This window comes from Trachurus japonicus, chromosome 22 (assembly GCF_045865225.1).
Source record: "Trachurus japonicus isolate A0001 chromosome 22, Traja_1.0".
In the NCBI taxonomy this organism is placed as follows: Eukaryota; Metazoa; Chordata; class Actinopteri; order Carangiformes; family Carangidae; genus Trachurus; species Trachurus japonicus.
This window is the reverse complement of record NC_140928.1, coordinates 16072794-16097079: the sequence shown is the minus strand read 5'-3', so window position 1 is coordinate 16097079 and position 24286 is coordinate 16072794. Positions and strand designations below refer to the sequence as shown.

Genomic DNA, 24286 nt, shown 5'->3' with positions numbered 1-24286 from the left:
CAGGACTGTGAGGGTGGATGACTGCATGTCGCTGCCATGTTGAGATACCACTCTGCCCTTGTGATGATCGCTGTATTTATTTATTTACTTATTAATTCAGTAGCGCGCGACCGCATCACGCAGCCGTAATGAAAAACAAAACACAAATCATCATCTCTCTTAGCCCACCACAACAGCCAGTATATAGCCTACTACAGTATACTCAGCATCTCTATCACAGAAAAAAAAGAGAAAAAAAGAGACGGACAGAGAGAGAGAGAGAGAGGAGGACAGAGAGAGAAAGAGAGAGAGAGAGGGAGAGAGAGAGCGCTCGTCCTTTACGCTGATTTAATCTCATCCACATGGCGTTTGTTTATGTTGTGATTAGTGTAGCCTACACCTCTCATCTTATACACAGAGTTTGAATAAATGTGAGTTTCTTTATTAGTTTATTAGTTGTTGTTTCTTAGATTGCGTAGGGGTTCTCAGTGTATCAGATCAATCCTGGTTAAGTGTATTAGTAAACTCATTATTGGTCACTCTGAGCTCGGACCTCCGGACCAAAACAGCTGTTTCCTCCTGGGAGAGGTTCGGCCTCTGGCGTCGCTGTTTCCTCCGTCCATGTCCAAGTATAAAATGACAAACTTGCAGCGCGCATCACCCGCCGCGCAGTTAAAGGTGAGGAGAGGAGCTCCTTTGATTGGTGAAGATCTGACTCGGCTGTGTCAAACCCACTCCACGCCTTTCTCTCCTCCTCCTGTCTCCCTCCCGCCCTCTTTGCCGTTTGCGCCGGTGGGAGGGACGAGGGGAGGGATTGCGCTGGTCTAAGTCTGACTGCGCTGTCCAGCAAACTTGCGAAATGGACCTGGGCCCCACCCCGTTGGCGTGGCGAAGCTGCGCTGATGATAGACTTCACCTGGTCGACGAAACTAGGGCCCTTTGTAACAAGTATGCATGCACTCATGGTAGTACATATACTGTATGCTCTGCAATATGTATGAGAGAATATTACATATACTATTGGCAGATCTGATTTAATTCCACAGTACTCATGATCAGCAATGGCTTTGTTAGGGGTAGCAGCTGTGGGTAACTGTTGCCTGTAGTAGCCCAAACATTATCGTGTACTGTACTACTACCAGCTGCTACTCCTTTCTGTGCATCAACCCAACTTGGCTGTTCATGTCATTGGTCAAAACATGAATAAATGAGTTCTATCAATGTTGTACTGTATCAAACGTATATATGCTGGGAGGGAATGGAGAAGATTTACCCCCCCCCTCTACTTTTGATGCCACCCCCCTGGGCATTCTTTTTTTTTTTATCCCAGGGGGGAGATACGTGTTGTACCCACTTTGGTCAGACAGAGTAATAACTCCGAGCCTACTAATCCCCCCCTATAACCACCACAGCAGTCTCCCAGACTGCCATGTGTTAATTACATTGTTTCAAGTTGTTAGCAGTTCTGTAAGTGTTAGAAATAAGAATTAATTTTTAGTAGTGTTAGTCCTAGTGCTGGGGCTGGGATGGGGTGGAGGTGAGGGGGTAGATTGAGTGACAGCACCACCTGTCGCACCTACGGCACAGGCGCCTGTACTGCTGACATACTGTACATCTGCATCTGGACACGTGTGCTCCTGTCATCTCAAGCTGTTGCTTGATGTTGCTGTTGATGTTTACTGGATTGTTATTTTTGGTAGACAATCAACTACAGATACCTGGAGATGATCCATGCTCTCAATGTATCCAGCCCTGTTTTTTCCACTAATCTTCACTCAATCGCTAATGTCTATCAAGTAGAAGTTATTTTGTGTTATCGTCTTTTAAAGAGCCAATTGTGCAAGCATATAATCCACAAATATGAGTTCTTTGTGCAAGAGAAAAAAAGTGTTGTGTGCATGAGAATATGAAAGTAAAAAAACAAAAGCATGATTGTGCATGTAAGAGCATATTGTATTGGTGGTGTGAGAATTATGTTATTCTGCATCAAAGCAAGGAGTAATTATCTCTCTAATGGCCTCCCTAGTGAGCCAAGAGGAGCAAAGTATCAGTTGTTGATAGAGTTACCATTGAGAGGAGACTCACCCACTAATGTGAGAATTGACCTGTCCAAGGATGACCAAAGCGAAGGAGAACTAGTGTAAGATATTTTGGGTATTGTGGTAGTTTTTGTGCTGAGTGATATTGAGCTGATAAGAAAACAAACTGTAAATTAAATCTTGAATATAAAAAATAATGTTGAAGATGATAAAGGTATTAAGATTATATAAATAAACCCTTCTTAATCTGTTTTAAAGTCCTTTACAAGAAGATAGACCGGTGTCTCCTGCACCCAGCAATGTGTCCATGAGAAGTGACTGGTCCAAGGACAACCCTCTCGATTTCAGTAAAGGAGAACCAGGGTAAGATTTTATAATTTTGTTGGGTTTCCCGTAGAGTGATTTATAGAGTTGATGCGAAAATAAACTATAAATCAAAAGTAATGTTAAAGATGTTAAAATTGGTCATCTTTGACACCGTGGAAACATTTTTAACAGTAAAGGAGAACCAGTGTAAGACATTTTGGTTATTGTGGTAGTATTTGTGCAGAGATACAGTATATGGAGCTGATAAGAAAACAAGCTGTCAATTTAATCTGTTTTAAAGTCCTTTACAAGAAGATAGACCGGTGTCTCCTGCACCCAGCAATGTGTCCATGAGAAGTGACTGGTCCAAGGACAACCCTCTCGATTTCAGTAAAGGAGAACCAGGGTAAGATTTTATAATTTTGTTGGGTAATGTTAAAGATGTTAAAATTGCTCATCTTTGACACCCTGGAAACATTTTTAACAACCTGTTTTAAAGCCCTTTTGAGAAAGACAAACCAGTGTTTTCTGCACCCAGCAATGTCTCCATGAGAAGTGACCAGTCCAAGGATGACCAAACCTTGGGAGAACCAGTGTAAGACATTTTGCGTATTGTGGTAGTATTTGTGCAGAGGGATATGGAGCTGATAAGAAAACAAGCTGTAAATTTAATCTTGAATATCAAAAATAATGTTAAAGATGATAAAGACATTAAGACCTGACACTAAACCCTTCTTAACAATCTGTTTTAAAGTCCTCTTCAGGATGATAGACCAGTGTCTCCTGCATTCAGCTATGTCTCCATGAGAAGTGACCGGTCCAAGGGCAACCCTCTCGACTTCAGTGAAGGAGATCTAGGGTAAGATTTTATAATTTTTTTGGGTTTCCGGTAGAGTGATTTATGGGGCTCTAATTTCGTAGACCAGGCACAGGCGCGGCGCACCTGCCCTGCGTGGCCCAGCCTGGTGCAAGCCCACCTCCATCCCTCCCACCGGCGCAAGTGGCAAACAGGGAGAAGAGAAGGCATGGAGTGGGTTTAACACAACCGAGTCAAATCCTCACCAATCAAAAGAGCTCCTCTCCTCACATTTAAATGCGCCGTGGACGAGGTGCAGTGAAAGTTTCATTTCACCATGGAAGAAGGAGACAGCAGTGTTAGATGGGTAAACTTCTCCAAGGAGAAAACTGATGTTCTGGTCCGGGAGGTCCAAGCTCACAGTGTCCAAATATATGGTAATACGATCAAACCCTCACGGACTGATGATGCAAAAGTAGTCTGGGAGGAGGTTACTTACTATTTTTATTTTGTTGGGTTTCCCGTAGAGTGATTTATGGAGTTAATGGGAAAATAAACTATAAATCACATGTCAAAATTCAAAATTAATGTTAAAGATGTTAAAATTGTTAATCTCTGACACTGTGGAAACATTTTTAACAACCTGTTTTAAAGCCCTTTTGAGAAAGACAAACCAGTGTCTTCTGCACCCAGCAATGTCTCCATGAGAAGTGACCAGTCCAAGAACGACCAAACCAAAGGACAACCAGTGTAAGACATTTTGGGTATTGTGGTAGTATTTGTGCAGAGCGATATGGAGCTGATAAGAAAACAAACTGTACATTTCATCTTGATTATCAAAAATAATGTTGAAGATGATAAAGGTATTACGATTTGACACTAAACCCTTTTTAATCTGTTTTAAAGTCCTTTACAAGAAGATAGACCGGTGTCTCCTGCACCCAGCAATGTGTCCATGAGAAGTGACCGGTCCAAGGGCAACCCTTTCGACTTCAGTGAAAGAGGACCAGTGTAAGACATTTTGGTTATTGTGGTAGTATTTGTGCAAAGATATATGGAGCTGATAAGAAAACAAGCTGTAAATTTCATCTTGAATATCAAAAATAATGTTGAAGACGATAAAAGCATTAAGATCCGACACTAAACCCTTCTTAACAATCTGTTGTAAAGTCCTCTTCAGTATGACAGACCAGTATCTCCTACACCCAGCGATGTGTCCATAAGAAGTGACAGCTCCGATGACAACCCCACAAATATCAATGAAGAGAAACCAACAGTGGTGCAAAAAGTGAGTATGCACTACAGTATATACAGCGCATAGGGGCGCTGAACTATAGGGGGCGCCAAAGCGATGGGGCAAAATTATTTCGAGTAGGCATTTTCTGTATTTAACAGCTTTTGTGCATGTGTAAATGATACGATCAATAACAGAGGCACGTTACTGATTAGCACTGGAGCATGAGTGTTTTAATTTGAATCTTGTTGTCATCTGATGACAGGGAGCTAAAGATGGACAAACAGAAAAGAAAGATCTCAGGGGCTCAAAGTAGAAAACAGAAGAGGGAGAGGGAGAAATATGTTGTAGGGATTAAAGATAACATTTTAAGTGGTTGAAAGACAGTAAGTTATGTCAAGTGTGAGCTTCTGTGTGTGGAGGCTTGTAAATATTCAGGTTAGCTAAAGCTACTACTAGTAAAACGACAGGTTACTGTGGTCTTGTAACTGTGCACTGATCAGTATAACAGGTCATAACAAGAAAGATGTTTGTGGTTAGTTTATTGTTTATTAAAATTCCATATGTTGTTTGGCTGCTATAGTTTTGGAACCTTATAAGTTTCATATGCATACATTGCATAGGTTCTTGTTTGTGGTTTGGCTGTGATATACAGTATGTAACTTAAAACATGTAGGCCTAGAAATGAGTAAATTATCTCCATGTGGGACCATACTGCACTTTATGTGTATTCAAGTCTTCTTAGGCTGCTTCATGTCATCACTCTGATATCTACCAGAATGAATTGAGACTGCTCTATTTAACACTAAGTTCCTTTCATTCAGGTGGAGGATGGAGAGAAAGAAGAGAAGAAGAGAGAGAAAGAATCAGGACAGACAGGGGAAGGCGACAGGTTGGTCTAATATTAGGTGGAAGTGTAGGAACAGCCACTTGATACCAAGTGATTCATTTCTTAATATTATTTATATTGAAAAATTGCATTAGCAAGATGTTTCAATTTGAAAGTCCTTGAATAAATCAGATTTATACACTTAATCGTTCCAAAAACGTTCATTGCTGGGGGGTGGTTATTATGTTAAGGTTATTACAATTAAAAGGTTAACCATTACCTTCCCAAGCAGGAGAGGTGCGTGGAGGTAAGGCAGGAGAAGAGGTGGGTGGGACTTTGGAGGGAGGTGGAGTTGTTGATGTTCAAAATTTGTGCCGTGTCGTGTGAAACGCCGGAAAGGTAGTAAGGGTTGCTTTAAATAGAAAATAAATTGTAAATTACATCTTGACACTAGAAAGTCATCTTGAAGATGTGAAAGTTAACACTGTAAAACCTCTTTAATCTGTTTTAAAGCCCACTTGAAAAAGACAGATCAGTATCTCGTACACCCAGCGATGTCTCCATAAGAAATGACAACCTTCTCGACTTCCAAGAAGGAGAACCAGGGTAAGACGTTTTGGTAATAAATACAGTGTTTTATGCAGTTGATAAGAAAACACATATGGATTACATCTTATATCTCAAATATAATATTGAGGGTGTTTAAGACGCTCATCTTTGACACTGTTAAAAAAAATGTCTGTTTTACAGCCCTCTTCATGAAGACAGATCAGTATCATTGCTGGGTACAGTACCACCTGCACCCAGCGATGCCTGCATAAGAAGTGACAGTTCTGAGGATGGACAGAAAGAAGGGAAGAAGAGAGAGCAAGAATCAGGACTGACAGGGGAAGGCGGCAGGTTGGTCTAATATTAGGTGGAAGTGTAGTGTTTTCTATTTTGTTAAGATTATTAAATTAAAAAATTGAATGTTTTGATATAACTGTTTAGTTATATTTATATTGGTTATGATGTGTCCTCCTGTATGCCAGGAAATTATGTAAAGGTGAACAAATGGATAGGTGGTTCTTATGAGACAGGGGGAAGCAGTAATGGTCTTTGACCACAATTATTTTTGTTATTTTTTATGATAAAACAGTGTAAGTTTAAGTTTGTGGATGCTGCACCTCAAGGTAGAATTACATTTTTGTTTGACTGATATACACGAATTCGGGAGCGATTTCTGTATGCCGCCATCTTGCGGCGGCGCCATTGCTGCGGTGACATGTGTCAGTCATAGTAAACCGATTCTCTATGACAGCATCATAAATAGGCTGCATTTGTGATGTTTAGTGCCACCCAGTAACTAATTAAGGTATCTTACATGAATACCAATATTCATTTAGGAATTAATCATTTGTTTGAGCGATTAGCAGGAAAGATAGAGTAACAGAGAGATAAGAGACTGTATCATAAACAATATAACATACCGGTAGGGGAGTGCCGGGTCGATTGATACACGGGACGATTGATACACAGCGATTTCCTCGAAAACCACACAAGCTTGAGCCGTCAGATTTCGTCACTACCTTCAGCACTCAACACCTACCAATCCTGGGAAAGCTCGTGAAATGACGTCACGCCATTCAAAAGTTATTAGCGCGAACCGGTTTTTGACTACGGAAAGTAAAATGTTACGTGCGGTAGTTTTTTTGTGATCAAAAGTTGTATTGTGTGTTTCATGCAATAATAATATGACCTAACAACAGATGAATTCGTACATAAACAGGTCCTAATGTATGCAGTGTCATAGTTTTGAAGTTTAGAGGCAGAACAGGTTGAAGTGTCAGTAGTCGCTGCAGGGACGGTTGATACAGTACAGCTGTTGTGTCCCTCACACCACCGTGCGTAGTGATTGTGGTCACATTGCGCAATCAATATCTGTATAAATCACCGAATTAATAGCCTAACTGTTTTGCAATGAACAACAACCGATTTGAATGAACAACATACTTTTAATAAACACCACATATTTTTAATGAACAAAACGTGTTTATGAATCAACAGATATTCAGTGAGGGGAAAATGCCGAGGGTAAAATGACAATATGTTCAACTGTGAATCCATAAACATGACTTAGGACAGGGAAATAAGTAAATGAAATGAAAATGCAGTCGTCCAACAACTCGTACAAAAGAAGAAAGGCGAGTTTAATCGAAATGCGGATCTTGACAATTATATACGCACGGGACAAAAATATTTATTTGACCTATTTATATTGTAAGAAATGATGTGACATTTTGGCATTGACGAGTACACTACTATGTTGTCCGATATGCTTCATAAAAACGAGAGTAATGACAGTAGTTTCTGTTTAAAATATGCTGTTTCAACCGTCCCTCCTCTGTGTCTCAAACGACCCGCATAGGTGGGGCGTTTGAGACAAATGTCAACTTAGGTTCAAAGTTATAAAACAGCGCGATCATCCAACATATGTGTTAAATTACACTTATAAGAGAATACACATGTGAGTTGTTGATCACATGATAAAAATGTTTGTGTAGCCTACATAACGTCATCTTTGAAAAAGACGTTCTATCGACCATAGACTGTGCTATCGACCCGGCGCTCCCCTACATTATGCGTGCTGACGTTAGCAAGCCAGCAGCGGGATATAATCAAGTGGACAGGCTACATGAATAAAAACAACAACTTGTGCTTTGTTTTAGATATTCAAGAATATTTTATTGATCAGCTGGCCTCCGATGATCAGAAAAAACGTAAATTACAGGTCTCTGATTTATGGTCAAAATTACCTGAGCTCCGGATGGGTCGGACATAGTTTACACCAGCTTTTAGACGGCAATGTTCACATCATATTGAAGGGATCAGTGAGACATTCACAGATCATCCACTTTTACCACGATGTGAAGGTAACGGTGAGAAGGGAGAGTAGCCAGTAGCCAGCTGTGACTGTGTCGCTGGCGGCTGCTGCTGCTGCTGCTGCTGCTGACACGCTGTACGTAACGTTACGGTCTAAACACGGACACTCCTCCTGAAGTAAGGGGCTGTGTTTTGCTGATATTAGAGCAGTCAAGGACGGCACATGTCCTCCCAGCCATCGCTGCCTGACTGGGAGCTGTCACCGCAGTAATGGCGGCTGCTCGACTAACGGTTATTTCGCCGAATTCGTGTATAGGATCACATGATTTCAACTCATCAAGTCCACAGTTAAAGACCAGGGAAACCAAATTCAGAAATTGTCTTCTTATTAAATAGGTCTTAAATGTATCCCTCAAAACATGTAAAAAGCCTCTTTGCCATTCATAATTTCATTGTGGAGCTGGGCCTCAGAGACTGTGTTTCACCATCTCTGGGTAGGTATAAATACATTCAGCGAACTAGCACCTGCTTTCCGTACCACTTGCTTTTGAGTCTATTAAAGAGAAAGTGAAACAGCCAGCTTACTAAACGTAATTCATGTTTACAAACAGGGGAGACCACTACCGTCTTATTCCTTCATATAACAACGAGTTTACAGTGCTAAAAACAGAGTCTATTTCCACTACCACTAAAAAGGAGCCACTCGGCTGCGGCAGCTCGCTAAGCTAAAAGCAGAGATTTGTCTGCTGAGTTCGGCTCCAGGGTCTGTGTGATAATTTCTTACAGCATGTTTACATCCAGAGGAAACTTTGAATCTGGAAAGTTGATAGTTCACCGGATCAACTGACAACAACGTTGATGTTACTCCGTCAGTTTTCAGTTTCGCTGCCTACAGCGCATCCTGCTCCGACCGGTCCGCGTATTCACACCGTGATAAACATCAGTCACTGCGGGGAAAGAGGCTGAAACCTCCGGGTCAGGGGTCCGCCCACTATTCAGACATCCCGCTATTCCGACATCCCTCTATTTAGACATCCCTCTATCTAGACATGCCGCTATTCCGACACTTTTTGGTAGGCTATCGCTAGTCCGACACGTCATCTTTTTTTTCTTTTTCATTTTTTTTTTACAGCTGCGATACCCAGGCGCATGCCTATCACCGGTTTGATGTTCTTAATCTCAACAACTCAACTAAGTCGCAAACAAAACTGACACACATGATAAACAAACAGAACTATGCTGCAGTTTGTTTGTCAAGTTAACCTGTCACCTTCAGCACCACGGACAGCACCGCGGAGGCTGGGCTTAGGGCCTGGGGCCTCATTTATCAAAACTGTAAGTAAGCAGTGTAAAACTGCTGCTACTAAATGTTTTGCGAGATACATGGCATCGGGCAATAAATCAGTCAGAAAAATGATCTTGCATTTTAATAAGCTACAATAAAAACAAAAACCTCCCAAATCTCAACAAATGGGAGCAGAAAGAAGAATAATCTTATGTAATCTGCCCCTTTATCCCAGAAAATCTTTTTTCCCCCCCTTTTACCTATGTTAAAACAATAGGTAAAGCAGGACGATAGTTACCATTACTTTGAACGCCTTTCCACTACACAGTTATAGCTCTACTGGACTCGGTTTAGGTCATTTTCCATTACAGCTGAGTCCTTCACAGTTCCTCCTCAGGGCCGCGCTGTCTCACACTTTATTCTCTCGTCAGCTCCAAACACACGTGCACCTCGTTAACTCAGGTGACAGAATAATAACAGTCTCAGTAGCAGATCAGTGTGCGCTGCTGCCGGTGTGTTTTTAAACTTGGTGGGTTTGTATTTTCTTCTCTCTTACAGGCCTATGTATTTGTGTATGAGAAACAGTGTCTCAGATGAAAAATCAGAAAGACACGTCTGACTATAACGTAATCAATCAATGTCGGAAAAGCGGAATGTTTTAAAAATAGTAAAGTGCCGCTACTCCGACAATGAAAAAAAAAAAGTCGGAATAGTGGGATGCTTGAAAAATAATGTTAATGCTGCTATTCCGACAATTAGAAGTCAATGTCGGAATAGCAGCATGTAACCCTCTGGTCACACACCAAGGATAGTTCACAACCACACACACACACACACACACACAAGCGACGTAAACATTGTGAGTCAGTGACCAGAGTCTCCCTCATTAACACACCTGTCCAACCAAACACAGACACATGGGAGATCAGCCGTAAAATAACGGACGGAAAATAACCGCCACACATCTGAGACACAGCTGATCAAACCCATACAGTAGACTGTAAAAATAAGATCAAACCTGTGGGAAATATTTCTTACCTCTGGTGTCCAAAACAGTCAGCAGCAGCAGTCATCCAGCTCCAACTGTTTAATAGTCCACCGATATTATTCCCGTTTACATCTCGTTCCTCGCGGTCTGTGTGTTTCATCCATTTGCGTTGTGTGTGGAAAAATCTAGTTTTTAGCGGCGGCAACAGTCGTGTTTCTGATCAACCGGCTCTACTTTGTCTACATTGGTGGTCTTCTTCCACCTGGACACGGACCACTGCTCAGTTCAGACGCGATGTGTCACGGGCGGTCTGTACCAGGTCCAGAGATGATTCACTGTCTCCTTTTGTCGGCCTCTCCTGTCAGGGAGCTAAAGCTAGCTGAAACTTAATTTTTTTCCACACAATGTAAATGGATGAAACACACTGACCAGGAACGAGATATAAACTGGAACAGCATGGTGGATTATTAAACTGTTGGAGCTCGATGCTGATGCCGGTTTTGGACACCAGGTGCAGTTCCTTTTTATGGGTGTGCCACCCCCAGCGCTCCACGGCGATTGGTCCGGCTGTACCAATCAGGATCAGGGGACATGAGATACTGGTTCTGGTTGTACACGCGCGCCAGGTAGATGAGTGAGTTATGGTCAGTGCAGACTACAACGGTAGTGGACTGGATCCCACATAAACCTCAAAGTGCTGGAGAGCAAATAGCAGGGCAAGTGTTTCCTTTTCAATAGTGGAATATACGGCATGGTGCTTACTGAACTGAAAAATAACACACCGGGTGGTCCACCTCCACCTCCTGCAGGAGAACAAACCCAGCACCCATGGCCAGTGTTGGGAGTAACGCGTTACAAAAGTAACGAAATTACACTAATGTATTACTATTTGCTGTAACAAGGTAATATAACTTGCTGTAATGAGGTAATATAATGCATTACAAATAACATTTCGGTAATATTTTACCCGTTACAATCTAAGTAACCCGCGTTACAACACATTTTCATAAAAACGTGTGAAAACTTACTGTATGAGTCACGGGGACTGTAGTCTGGCCCGACGGAAGTGCGTTGCTGTGATTAGCCTCTGATTGGTCGGAACAAGCCACCCAGCGGAAGTCCTGCCTCCGTGCTGCAGCTTTCACAGTCCGCCCGGCAAAGGGAAACATCAACAAACAACAGGAACCGAACCAGAACTGAACAGAAGAAGAAATATCGGTCAGCGGTTGCCAACCGCCATTAAACCGAACAAAAGAATAAATAACCATCAACGGTTGCCGACCGTCGTTACACCGCGGTCCCAAATCCAGTTTCCAACCGGCAATATTTTGCAAGCACACCGTTGCTACGGCGCCGACCACAACGATTGTGACTGGTTGAAAGAATTCCAAACGGCCGGAGCGGTTTTTTCTCTAATCGCAGAATCATAGGCGGACCAGCCAGACCCTTCTTCTCTGGAGGAGGGTCTGGCGAGCGAGACTACGGGGACTGTGACTGCATCTGAATTTAATAGTTTGAAAAGGAGGTGGTAATCAGCGCAGCATTACAGGCAGTAGCAGGATACACGATAAAACGTTTATCACATTTACAGTACAAAAAGAACACATAAAACGAAAGGAAAACATGGGCTAATTCATATCTACCGACAGGCCGATTTGGAGCCACTACTCACACAAATGAGTTAATGCCGTGGCAAAAGTTCTTTCATCTCCGCTTTTCCTCGCATCTGGGTCACTCCAGCTGCTGTAGCAGTGAAGCGCCGTTAGGCAGGCCGTGCAGCGCCCTCGATGCGCTCCTTTCCTCCCTCTCTAGTACCTGGCTGCTCAGCTCCGGGTCCGGGACCGAAGAGACCTCACCTCTATTTTCACCTCGTCTTTGATCCCCTCTCGCTTTTAAATCCGAGTGTGGCTGAGCTCTGCGCCATAGCGCTGTGCCGTAGCACGTACCTCCGGTCCAGTGAATGACAGCTGGTATGACCGCATTTACTTTCTCTCAGATATTCTCCCATGGTTCTTCTTCACCATGCGTAGATCAACAATATGTTTATTTGCTCCTTTGTATTAATTAATCGATCAAATTTAATTCTGCGTTTGCGGTCATCCAGTACGGTGGCCTGGAGGTGCAAATCAACATTACAAAACATAAAACACTTTTACAAATTCTGAAACAAATTTACATTTCAGAAAACAAAACTACAAGTCTTAAAACAAAGTTACATTTCAGAAAACAAATTTACATTTCAGAAAACAAAATTACATCTCAGAAAACACATTTACAAGTTGCAAAACAAAATTACAATTCAGAAAACAAATTTACAAGATGCAAAACAAAATTACATTTCAGAAAAAAAAATTACAAGTTGTAAAACAAAATTACATTTCAGAAAAAAAAAATTACAAGTTGTAAAACAAAATTACATTTCAGAAAACAAATTTACAAATTGCAAAACAAATTTACATTTCAGAAAACAAAATGACAAATAACATAACACTTTTACAAAGACCAAAACACTTTTACAATATCTGAAACAAATTTACAAGACACCAAACACTTTTACAAACACCAAGACACATTTACAAGTGGCAAAACACTTTGACAAACTGCAGAAACAAATTTACAAAAAGGCCAACATCAGCCGGAAAGGGAATGTACCAACCCCGGGGTTGACCCGGAAGTGAACAAGGAGCGGTCATGACGAGTTCTCGTCGTCAATGGAGAAGCTAATGGAGACCTGAGATGAGCGAAAGAGTAATGTTTTGCCCCTATTGTGGCAAGCACATGAGCCGACTGTCACATTTTTGTTTTTCGTGTGGGCGATCCCTTGAGTTTTTAAATGAAGTGGGGCAAAACACCGCTCGCTCGCACTCCATCTTGGTCAAAAACTAGATAGTCGGCTCATGTGCTTGCCTTTCGCTCATCTCAGGTCTCCATTAGCTTCTCCATTGACGACGAGAACTCGTCATGACCGCTCCTCGTTCACTTCCGGGTCAACCCCGGGGTTGGTACATTCCCTTTCCGGTTGATGTTGGCCTTTTTGTAAATTTGTTTCTGCAGTTTGTCAAAGTGTTTTGCCACTTGTAAATGTGTCTTGGTGTTTGTAAAAGTGTTTGGTGTCTTGTAAATTTGTTTCAGATATTGTAAAAGTGTTTTGGTCTTTGTAAAAGTGTTATGTTATTTGTCATTTTGTTTTCTGAAATGTAAATTTGTTTTGCAATTTGTAAATTTGTTTTCTGAAATGTAATTTTGTTTTACAACTTGTAATTTTTTTTTCTGAAATGTAATTTTGTTTTGCATCTTGTAAATTTGTTTTCTGAATTGTAATTTTGTTTTGCAACTTGTAAATGTGTTTTCTGAGATGTAATTTTGTTTTCTAAAATGTAATTTTGTTTTCTGAAATGTAAATTTGTTTTCTGAAATGTAACTTTGTTTTAAGACTTGTAGTTTTGTTTTCTGAAATGTAAATTTGTTTCAGAATTTGTAAAAGTGTTTTATGTTTTGTAATGTTGATTTGCACCTCCAGGCCACCGTAATCCAGCTCTCCTTCCACACTCTCCGTGGTGGACACGATTACAACGCGAAAAACTGTCATTTCAATCCTGCGGTTTGCATGTGCTGTTTTTAGGTTTTTAGGCAGCTACTCTTAGTAGATTACCTGCAAAATTTAGCTTTAGTAGCTTCAGAGGCTACATCAACATCACCCTCCATTGAATGTATTATCAGCTGCAATAAACTACACTTTATAGTCATATTTCTGCGGTTATTTTGGCGAAAGTAACTAAAAAGTAATGCAAAAGTAGTGTAACACATTACAATTCCGAGACAGTAATATTGTAATGTAACTAATTATTTCAAATGACAGTAACTAATAATATATAATGTATTATATTTTGGAAGTAACTTGCCCAACACTGCCCATGGCACTCCTCTGGCTTAAACAGCCGGGATATGTCGAGGCTGTGAGAACGGGCGCTGGGGCGTCATTCACTTACTTTACTGTATCATGTTGAAACACCACTGACAAAAACTCAGCACTAAATGTTAAAATGTTGTGTCTGTGTTGTAGGCCATCCCAGCAACAGGAACCAGTCCAGAGTAAAACCAAGGGAAGTGTCCAGTCTGATGGTGACCAATCTCACTCCAAGACTTCAAAAGATCCAAGTACTTCAACAAATTTAATAACACTGGATGCAGATTGTAACATAATGCTATTTTCCCTTCCATCCACAGATGTTATAACAATCTCATGTCTCATATGATTTCTATTGTATTTTCTCATGTTAGAAAAAGGTGCCAAAGATGAACTCAGAGCACACCTGAAGAAGAAATTCCTCAAAGATTACAAAGATGAACTGAGTCAACATGAGAGCTACACGGAAGTCACAGATGAGAAACAAACAGTTATTGGAAGCTATGAGGAAATATTTCCAACAACTGTTAAAAACAAGACGGGAAACAAAGTGCTGATGAAGGGAGAGGCTGGTATTGGTAAAACATTTAAAACAAAGGAGTTCATGGTCGACTGGGCAAAAGGAAACTCCAACAAAGACACAGACTTGATAGTGCCACTTGATTTCAGTGAGCTGAACTCAAGAAGAGACAAAGTCAGTATGGAAGATCTGCTTAATGATTTCTTTAAAGATGTCAAGCCACAAAGAGTTCTCACCTATGATAAATATAAAATAACTTTCATCCTTGATGGCCTGGAACAATGTGAACTTCCTCTTGACTTTAAAAAGAAGAAGAAGGAGCTGACTGACATAAAAAAGCAAGTCTCCATGGATCAGCTGCTAACAAACCTCATCAAGGGGAAGTTACTTTCCTCTGCTCATCTCTGGATCATCTCTCGACCTTCAGGAATTGACAAGATTCCTCCTCAATATGTTGGGAGAGTAATAGAGTGTCAAGGTAAAAAGCTTTAACTATCTTCTGTGAACTGTATGTCATTATTTTAGATATATTAAGAATTTGAACTTTTATTAGAAAATAAAACAAAAAAACTGGTGTAAAATATTGAACATTTTATATTTATATTTTATATTTCTACTGTAATTTCTCACTTTAGGAAAAGATGCCAAACAGAGACTCAGAGATTATCTGGAGCAGAGATTCCACAAAGACTATAAAGATGAGCACAGTCAAAGTGAGAGTCACACAGAGCTCTACGAGATAAAAACTATCCAAGGTAAAAAAGATCAAGAAACACTTCTAAAAAGCAATGAAGAAATATTTGGATCTCCAAAAAACAATGTGCGAACAGTGCTGATGAAGGGAGTGGCTGGTATTGGTAAAACATTTAAAACAAGAAAGTTCATGGTTGACTGGGCAAAAGGAGAATCCAACAAAGACATAGACTTCATAGTGCCACTACACTTCAGTGATCTGAACTCAAGAAGAGACAAAGTTAGTATGGAAGATCTGCTTAATGATTTCTTTAATGATGTCAAACAACAAGGAGTTCCCACCTATGACAAGTACAACATAACTTTCATCCTTGATGGCCTGGAACAATGTGAACTTCCTCTTGACTTTAAAAAGAAGAAGAAGAAGCTGACTGACATAAAAAAGCAAGTCTCCATGGATCAGCTGCTAACAAACCTCATCAAGGGGAAGTTACTTCCCTCTGCTCGTCTCTGGATCATCTCTCAACCTTCAGGAGTTGACAAGATTCCTCCTGAATATGTTGGGAGAGTAACAGAGTGTCGAGGTAAAAAGCTTAAACTATCTTGTGTGAACTGTATGTCATTATTTTAGATATATTAAGAATTTGAACTTTTATTAGAAAATAAAACAAAAAAACTGGTGTAAAATATTGAACATTTTATATTTCTATTTCTACTGTAATTTCTCACTTTAGGAAAAGATGCCAAACAGAGACTCAGAGATTATCTGGAGCAGAGATTCCACAAAGACTATAAAGATGAGCACAGTCAAAGTGAGAGTCACACAGAGCTCTACGAGATAAAAACTATCCAAGGTATAAAAGATCAAGAAACACTTCTAAAAAGCAATGAAGAAATATTTGGATCTCCAAAAAACAATGTGCGAACAGTGCTGATGAAGGGAGTGGCTGGTATTGGTAAAACATTTAAAACAAGAAAGTTCATGGTTGACTGGGCAAAAGGAGAATCCAACAAAGACATAGACTTCATAGTGCCACTACACTTCAGTGATCTGAACTCAAGAAGAGACAAAGTTAGTATGGAAGATCTGCTTAATGATTTCTTTAATGATGTCAAACAACAAGGAGTTCCCACCTATGACAAGTACAACATAACTTTCATCCTTGATGGCCTGGAACAATGTGAACTTCCTCTTGACTTTAAAAAGAAGAAGAAGAAGCTGACTGACATAACAGAGCGAGCCTCCATGGATCAGCTGCTAACAAACCTCATCAAGGGGAATTTACTTCCCTCTGCTCGTCTCTGGATCATCTCTCAACCTTCAGGAGTTGACAAGATACCTCCTGAATATGTTGGGAGAGTAACAGAGTGTCGAGGTAAAAAGCTTAAACTATCTTGTGTGAACTGTATGTCATTATTTTAGATATATTAAGAATTTGAACTTTTATTAGAAAATAAAACAAAAAAACTGGTGTAAAATATTGAACATTTTATATTTCTATTTCTACTGTAATTTCTCACTTTAGGAAAAGATGCCAAACAGAGACTCAGAGATTATCTGGAGCAGAGATTCCACAAAGACTATAAAGATGAGCACAGTCAAAGTGAGAGTCACACAGAGCTCTACGAGATAAAAACTATCCAAGGTAAAAAAGATCAAGAAACACTTCTAAAAAGCAAGGAAGAAATATTTGGATCTCCAAAAAACAATGTGCGAACAGTGCTGATGAAGGGAGTGGCTGGTATTGGTAAAACATTTAAAACAAGAAAGTTCATGGTCGACTGGGCAAAAGGAGAATCCAACAAAGACATAGACTTCATAGTGCCACTACACTTCAGTGATCTGAACTCAAGAAGAGACAAAGTTAGTATGGAAGATCTGCTTAATGATTTCTTTAATGATGTCAAACAACAAGGAGTTCCCACCTATGACAAGTACAACATAACTTTCATCCTTGATGGCCTGGAACAATGTGAACTTCCTCTTGACTTTAAAAATAATAATAAGAAGCTGACTGACATAACAGAGCGAGCCTCCATGGATCAGCTGCTAACAAACCTCATCAAGGGGAATTTACTTCCCTCTGCTCGTCTCTGGATCATCTCTCAACCTTCAGGAGTTGACAAGATACCTCCTGAATATGTTGGGAGAGTAACAGAGTGTCGAGGTAAAAAGCTTAAACTATCTTGTGTGAACTGTATGTCATTATTTTAGATATATTAAAGGGATAGTTCACCCTAGAATGATATTTCGCTCATTATCTACTCACCCTCATGTGGACTAAGGGCTGGAAGAAGATTCAGAGTCCTCCGTCCCTTCTCTGAGTTACAGGGGGTCTTGGCGTAGCAGTGCATGTCCATATAACGGTTGTAAAGGGACACCAGAGCTCTTCGTAAAAAAACACACACAAAAAAACATCTAAATACCTCCATGCTGCTCGTATGTAATGTCCGTCTTGTGCTGAAGCCCCAAATTGCGTAATTGTCCCGAAAAAAATTAAATAAGTCTATATTTTAAGCTTGTTTGTAGCGGAAGCTTCTCAAAGCTCCTCTTCCTGGTCCGTCCAAATCTCGCGTGATTTGCGCCGGCGTCAGTGCGGTTACTGCGAATCACTCGAGATTTGGACGGACCAGGAAGAGGAGCTTCGAGAAGCTTCCGCTACAAACAAGCTTAAAATATAGACTTATTTAATTTTTTTCAGGACAATTACGCAATTTGGGGCTTCAGCACAAGACGGACATTACATACGAGCAGCATGGAGGTATTTGGATGTTTTTTTGTGTGTGTTTTTTTACGAAGAGCTCTGGTGTCCCTTTACAACCGTTATATGGACATGCACTGCTACGCTGAGACCCCCTGTAACTCAGAGAAGGGACGGAGGACTCTGAAACTTCTTCCAGCCCTTAGTCCACATGAGGGTGAGTAGATAATGAGCGAAATATCATTCTAGGGTGAACTATCCCTTTAAGAATTTGAACTTTTATTAGAAAATAAAACAAAAAAACTGGTGTAAAATATTGAACATTTTATATTTATATTTCTACTGTAATTTCTCACTTTAGGAAAAGATGCCAAACAGAGACTCAGAGATTATTTGGAGCAGAGATTCCACAAAGACTATAAAGATGAGCACAGTCAAAGTGAGAGTCACACAGAGCTCTACGAGATAAAAACTATCCAAGGTAAAAAAGATCAAGAAACACTTCTAAAAAGCAATGAAGAAATATTTGGATCTCCAAAAAACAATGTGCGAACAGTGCTGATGAAGGGAGTGGCTGGTATTGGTAAAACATTTAAAACAAGAAAGTTCATGGTTGACTGGGCAAAAGGAGAATCCAACAAAGACATAGACTTCATAGTGCCACTACACTTCAGTGATCTGAACTCAAGAAGAGACAAAGTTAGTATGGAAGATCTGCTTAATGATTTCTTTAATGATGTCAAACAACAAGGAGTTCCCACCTATGACAAGTACAACATAACTTTCATCCTTGATGGCCTGGAACAATGTGAACTTCCTCTTGACTTTAAAAAGAAGAAGAAGAAGCTGACTGACATAAAAAAGCAAGTCTCCATGGATCAGCTGCTAACAAACCTCATCAAGGGGAAGTTACTTCCCTCTGCTCGTCTCTGGATCATCTCTCAACCTTCAGGAGTTGACAAGATACCTCCTGAATATGTTGGGAGAGTAACAGAGTGTCGAGGTAAAAAGCTTAAACTATCTTGTGTGAACTGTATGTCATTATTTTAGATATATTAAGAATTTGAACTTTTATTAGAAAATAAAACAAAAAAACTGGTGTAAAATATTGAACATTTTATATTTATATTTTATATTTCTACTGTAATTTCTCACTTTAGGAAAAGATGCCAAACAGAGACTCAGAGATTATCTGGAGCAGAGATTCCACAAAGACTATAAAGATGAGCACAGTCAAAGTGAGAGTCACACAGAGCTCTACGAGATAAAAACTATCCAAGGTAAAAAAGATCAAGAAACACTTCTAAAAAGCAAGGAAGAAATATTTGGATCTCCAAAAAACAATGTGCGAACAGTGCTGATGAAGGGAGTGGCTGGTATTGGTAAAACATTTAAAACAAGAAAGTTCATGGTTGACTGGGCAAAAGGAGAATCCAACAAAGACATAGACTTCATAGTGCCACTACACTTCAGTGATCTGAACTCAAGAAGAGACAAAGTTAGTATGGAAGATCTGCTTAATGATTTCTTTAATGATGTCAAACAACAAGGAGTTCCCACCTATGACAAGTACAACATAACTTTCATCCTTGATGGCCTGGAACAATGTGAACTTCCTCTTGACTTTAAAAAGAAGAAGAAGAAGCTGACTGACATAAAAAAGCAAGTCTCCATGGATCAGCTGCTAACAAACCTCATCAAGGGGAAGTTACTTCCCTCTGCTCGTCTCTGGATCATCTCTCAACCTTCAGGAGTTGACAAGATACCTCCTGAATATGTTGGGAGAGTAACAGAGTGTCGAGGTAAAAAGCTTAAACTATCTTGTGTGAACTGTATGTCATTATTTTAGATATATTAAGAATTTGAACTTTTATTAGAAAATAAAACAAAAAAACTGGTGTAAAATATTGAACATTTTATATTTATATTTTATATTTCTACTATAATTTCTCACTTTAGGAAAAGATGCCAAACAGAGACTCAGAGATTATCTGGAGCAGAGATTCCACAAAGACTATAAAGATGAGCACAGTCAAAGTGAGAGTCACACAGAGCTCTACGAGATAAAAACTATCCAAGGTAAAAAAGATCAAGAAACACTTCTAAAAAGCAATGAAGAAATATTTGGATCTCCAAAAAACAATGTGCGAACAGTGCTGATGAAGGGAGTGGCTGGTATTGGTAAAACATTTAAAACAAGAAAGTTCATGGTCGACTGGGCAAAAGGAGAATCCAACAAAGACATAGACTTCATAGTGCCACTACACTTCAGTGATCTGAACTCAAGAAGAGACAAAGTTAGTATGGAAGATCTGCTTAATGATTTCTTTAATGATGTCAAACAACAAGGAGTTCCCACCTATGACAAGTACAACATAACTTTCATCCTTGATGGCCTGGAACAATGTGAACTTCCTCTTGACTTTAAAAAGAAGAAGAAGAAGCTGACTGACATAACAGAGCGAGCCTCCATGGATGAGCTGCTAACAAACCTCATCAAGGGGAATTTACTTCCCTCTGCTCGTCTCTGGATCATCTCTCAACCTTCAGGAGTTGACAAGATACCTCCTGAATATGTTGGGAGAGTAACAGAGTGTCGAGGTAAAAAGCTTAAACTATCTTGTGTGAACTGTATGTCATTATTTTAGATATATTAAAGGGATAGTTCACCCTAGAATGATATTTCGCTCATTATCTACTCACCCTCATGTGGACTAAGGGCTGGAACAAGTTTCAGAGTCCTCCGTCCCTTCTCTGAGTTACAGGGGGTCTCAGCGTAGCAGTGCATGTCTGTACGGTTTTTTATTAACCTAACTGTGTTAACCTAATAAATCCCACCGCACGGGGTGTGCTTGACCGGCGAAACAGTGTCACACTCAGCTCCGACACAATCTCTGTCTTTTCACTTGTTTATTTCTTCATTAGCAACTCCACACATGCTTTTCTTTCGGCACAAAAACAGTGATCATGCCGTCAGTAGCAACTGTATCAGCAGCAGTAGCAGCAGTAGCAGCAGGTAATCAACTGTGAAACACAAATATATAAACATTACTACCTTAATGGCCATATTTATGATATTTAACACAAGTTACATTACTTTATACACATCAACTCACCAGCTCAGCTTCACCGGTCAAACCGAGTCACAGTAATGATAACCACCGAAGAAGAAACACTAGGTGTAATGCCGCCGCTAGAGGGCGCTATTAACTCCTAACAACGTAAAATAGCAGGAGACAAATAACATGTCTGAAAATAGGAAATCTCCACACACCTCCCACTTGGGCTACTTGTCTCTGACCAAGTAGGCCACAATAACTATCATCAATACAACAATGTAATTACACAGAATATGTGAAACTTTTCAAGTGACAAATAAAGAAACATAACTGTCCAATGACACAGATTTGGTCTGAGTCTTGATTCAAGTGTCCATAGTCTCAAGTACTTAGGGGAGTAAGCTGAGCCTCCCCTTGCTCCTCTACTGGTAGCAACACCACCAGTCTTCTGACGTCTCTGTGCAGTATCGTGGAAGGACACGGCTCCTTGTCCTTCTTGGCTTGGGACAGGCTGATGGGAAGACTATGACAAATCCTCACTTTGACATCTCGGACCACGCCTTTATCATCTGGGCGTGCCTCCTCGACACGACCCAGCCTGAACCGACCCCGGAGGGCGTTTTGGTCTGCAACCCATACCAGGTCTCCAACGGTGACGTTCCTGGCTGGGGAATGCCACTTTTGTCGTACGAACAGGTGAGGTCCTGCCAACTGGCTCCAACGTCTCCAAAACTTGTCCACCTCCACCTGGACTGCTCGCAGACGACTGAACGGGTAGGTAGGGAATTCAAAACCCTGAGTGTCACCTCTGGGCCCCGCTCGACCCAACAGCAACAGTCTCTTCCTGAACCTGTGCTCTGGCTCCGATCGGCCTCTCATTGGAGAGGTTGGCAGCCAGGTAGAGGAGGGTTTGGAACTCCAGGATGGTTAAATCGCCCTCCTCACCAACACTGCTCAACGACCTCTTCAACACGCGGACAGCTGCCTCCGCTGCCCCGTTCCGATGCGGTGAGTCCGCTGGGCTAAACTCCCACACCCAATCAGTTCCAGCCACAACTGCTCTCCTTTGAACTTCCTCCTTGTCGATACCTGCCAGGAAGCTGTAGAGATCCTCCAGCGCAGGCCTGGCCCCCACGAAGTTGGTGCCCTGGTCGGACCAGAGCTTTCGGGGATGACCTCTTAGGGCGGTGAAACGCTGATAAGTCTTGAGAAAGCCCTCTGTCGATAGGTCCTCGACCAGATCCGCATGGATCGCCCTTGAGGCCATACAACTGAAGACAACGCCCCAGACCTTCTTCTTCGTGCGCCACCGCACACCGTCCCTGACTGTGTATGGACCGAACAGGTCCAGCGTTGTGTACTCGAAAGGAGCGGCTGGCCCGGTACGCACAGAAGGGAGATCACTCATTACTTGAGAGCATAACTTGGCTCTGCACTTCCGGCAGTGAAGACACGAGTCAATTACTTTGCGAGCAACTCTAGGGCCTTGCACCACCCAGGCTCTTTTCCTCATCCGAAGGAGGGTACCGGCAACGCCTTCGTGGTTGACACGGCGGGTTTCTTCAGCAAGGAGGGTGCTGATCCACTCCTTGTAGGGGATCAGTGGGACCCCAGGTCCCTCCTTATCAACGGACTGAATCCGGCCGTGGCACAGCAAGAGGCCCATTGCACGGTCCTTGTTCACAACCAGACGGTTGAGTGTAGTCGTGGGGAAGGTCACACCTGTCTGGGCAGCGAGACATAAGTCCTTGAATGCCTCTCCTCGCTCCTGGACTGTGAGGACTGCCTCCCACTGTTCTCGCTCGCCGGTTCGATTCCTGCTGAGTAACCAGGAGTGAATGGCTCTGTGGATGTATCCGACAGCACCACAGAGCTTGTTTAGTGTATCAAACCTCGAGAGATCCATCTGTCCTACAAGAGCCAAACCCCAGAACCTCTTCATATCGCAGGCTCTAGATGCTGTTGAAGAAGATCCTGTGGCAGCACCTGGCGAGGATCCCTTATCATCAACCGAAGGAGGCCATGTGATCGCCCCGTCCTCGACCACGGCGTCCACACCGGTAGGACCGTCCGAACCAGACAACTTCTTTGCCTGAGCCCTTGTAATGATGGCAGAGAAAGCTTTCCTTTGGAGCTTACTCACAACCTCCCTGATACCGGAGGCCACCTCTGCAGCAGACTTCATGGGCCACTCCTCCACTGCTCTGGTCAGGAACTCGGGACCTCTCTGCCACAGGCAGTCACCATCAAGCTGCTCAGGGGAACACCCTCTCGTGACAAGATCAGCCACGTTGTACTGACCAGGGACCCACCACCAATCTGTCACAGGTCCGGCCTTTTGGATTTCACCAACACGGTTAGCGAAGAAAGTTTGAAACCCATAACTTTCCCGCTGGATGGCTCCCAACACAGTTTGGCTGTCAACGAAGTGGTACCACCTGCTCACTTCCAACCGCCCGTGCTTCAGTATGTAACCTTTCAGGCGGGCGGCAAAGACGGCTCCGCAGATCTCCGCTTTCACAGCGTCGCCCTTCTGGTCGAGGGGGGTCAATTTAGCCTTTGACTCCACGAGCCGAGTCACAACACCTCCTGAAGTCTCCCAGCGCAGGTAGAGAACCGCCCCATAAGAGTCACAGCTCCCATCGGAGAATGTAATCCCCCAGGGTTTACCCAGCCAGCCGGTAGGGGTAATACTCCTGGGGAATGTGATGGTGCTCAGCTGGGCAAACTCTTTGAAGAGCTCGATCGCCTTCCCGCGCAGCTCATCTGACAGTGGCTTATCCCACGTATCCTTAGTCAACGTCCCGGCCTCTTGAAAGGCCCTCCTGACGAGAATGACGCCCTTCTGTTTCAGGGGCGTTGCCAGACCAAGAGGGTCGTAAAGCCCGGCTACCTGGCTCAGCAACATACGACGGGTAAGAGGATCCGGTGTCTTCTCCTCTATGTCCTCCACGGTGAGGTCGAGCTCGGTGCGCATCTTTTTCTTCCTTGTGGAGAAATTGACGGCCACCATGAGGAAAAGTTTGTCCTCCCCCACGTGGTAACCCACTCCCAGGGCCTTGTTGTCCTCGTCGCGCAACTGGTTGG

General features: G+C 41.9%; 1 protein-coding gene across 1 annotated transcript in view; it reads left to right on the top strand.

Moving 5' to 3' along the window:
- Positions 1 to 2293: 2293 nt before the first annotated feature.
- Positions 2294 to 24286, top strand: part of LOC146963777 (uncharacterized) — a 59815-nt gene continuing 37822 nt past the window's right edge. Inside the window, exons 1-12 of the mRNA XM_085768025.1 lie at positions 2294 to 2381; positions 2626 to 2730; positions 3079 to 3183; positions 4027 to 4115; positions 4388 to 4399; positions 14600 to 15223; positions 15381 to 16022; positions 16173 to 16814; positions 16965 to 17629; positions 18519 to 19143; positions 19301 to 19942; positions 20100 to 20741. Of these exons, the coding sequence (XP_085624151.1) occupies positions 2326 to 2381; positions 2626 to 2730; positions 3079 to 3183; positions 4027 to 4115; positions 4388 to 4399; positions 14600 to 15223; positions 15381 to 16022; positions 16173 to 16814; positions 16965 to 17629; positions 18519 to 19143; positions 19301 to 19942; positions 20100 to 20741 (4849 nt within the window). The 5' untranslated portion in view covers positions 2294 to 2325. The remainder of the gene's footprint in view (positions 2382 to 2625; positions 2731 to 3078; positions 3184 to 4026; positions 4116 to 4387; positions 4400 to 14599; positions 15224 to 15380; positions 16023 to 16172; positions 16815 to 16964; positions 17630 to 18518; positions 19144 to 19300; positions 19943 to 20099; positions 20742 to 24286) is intronic.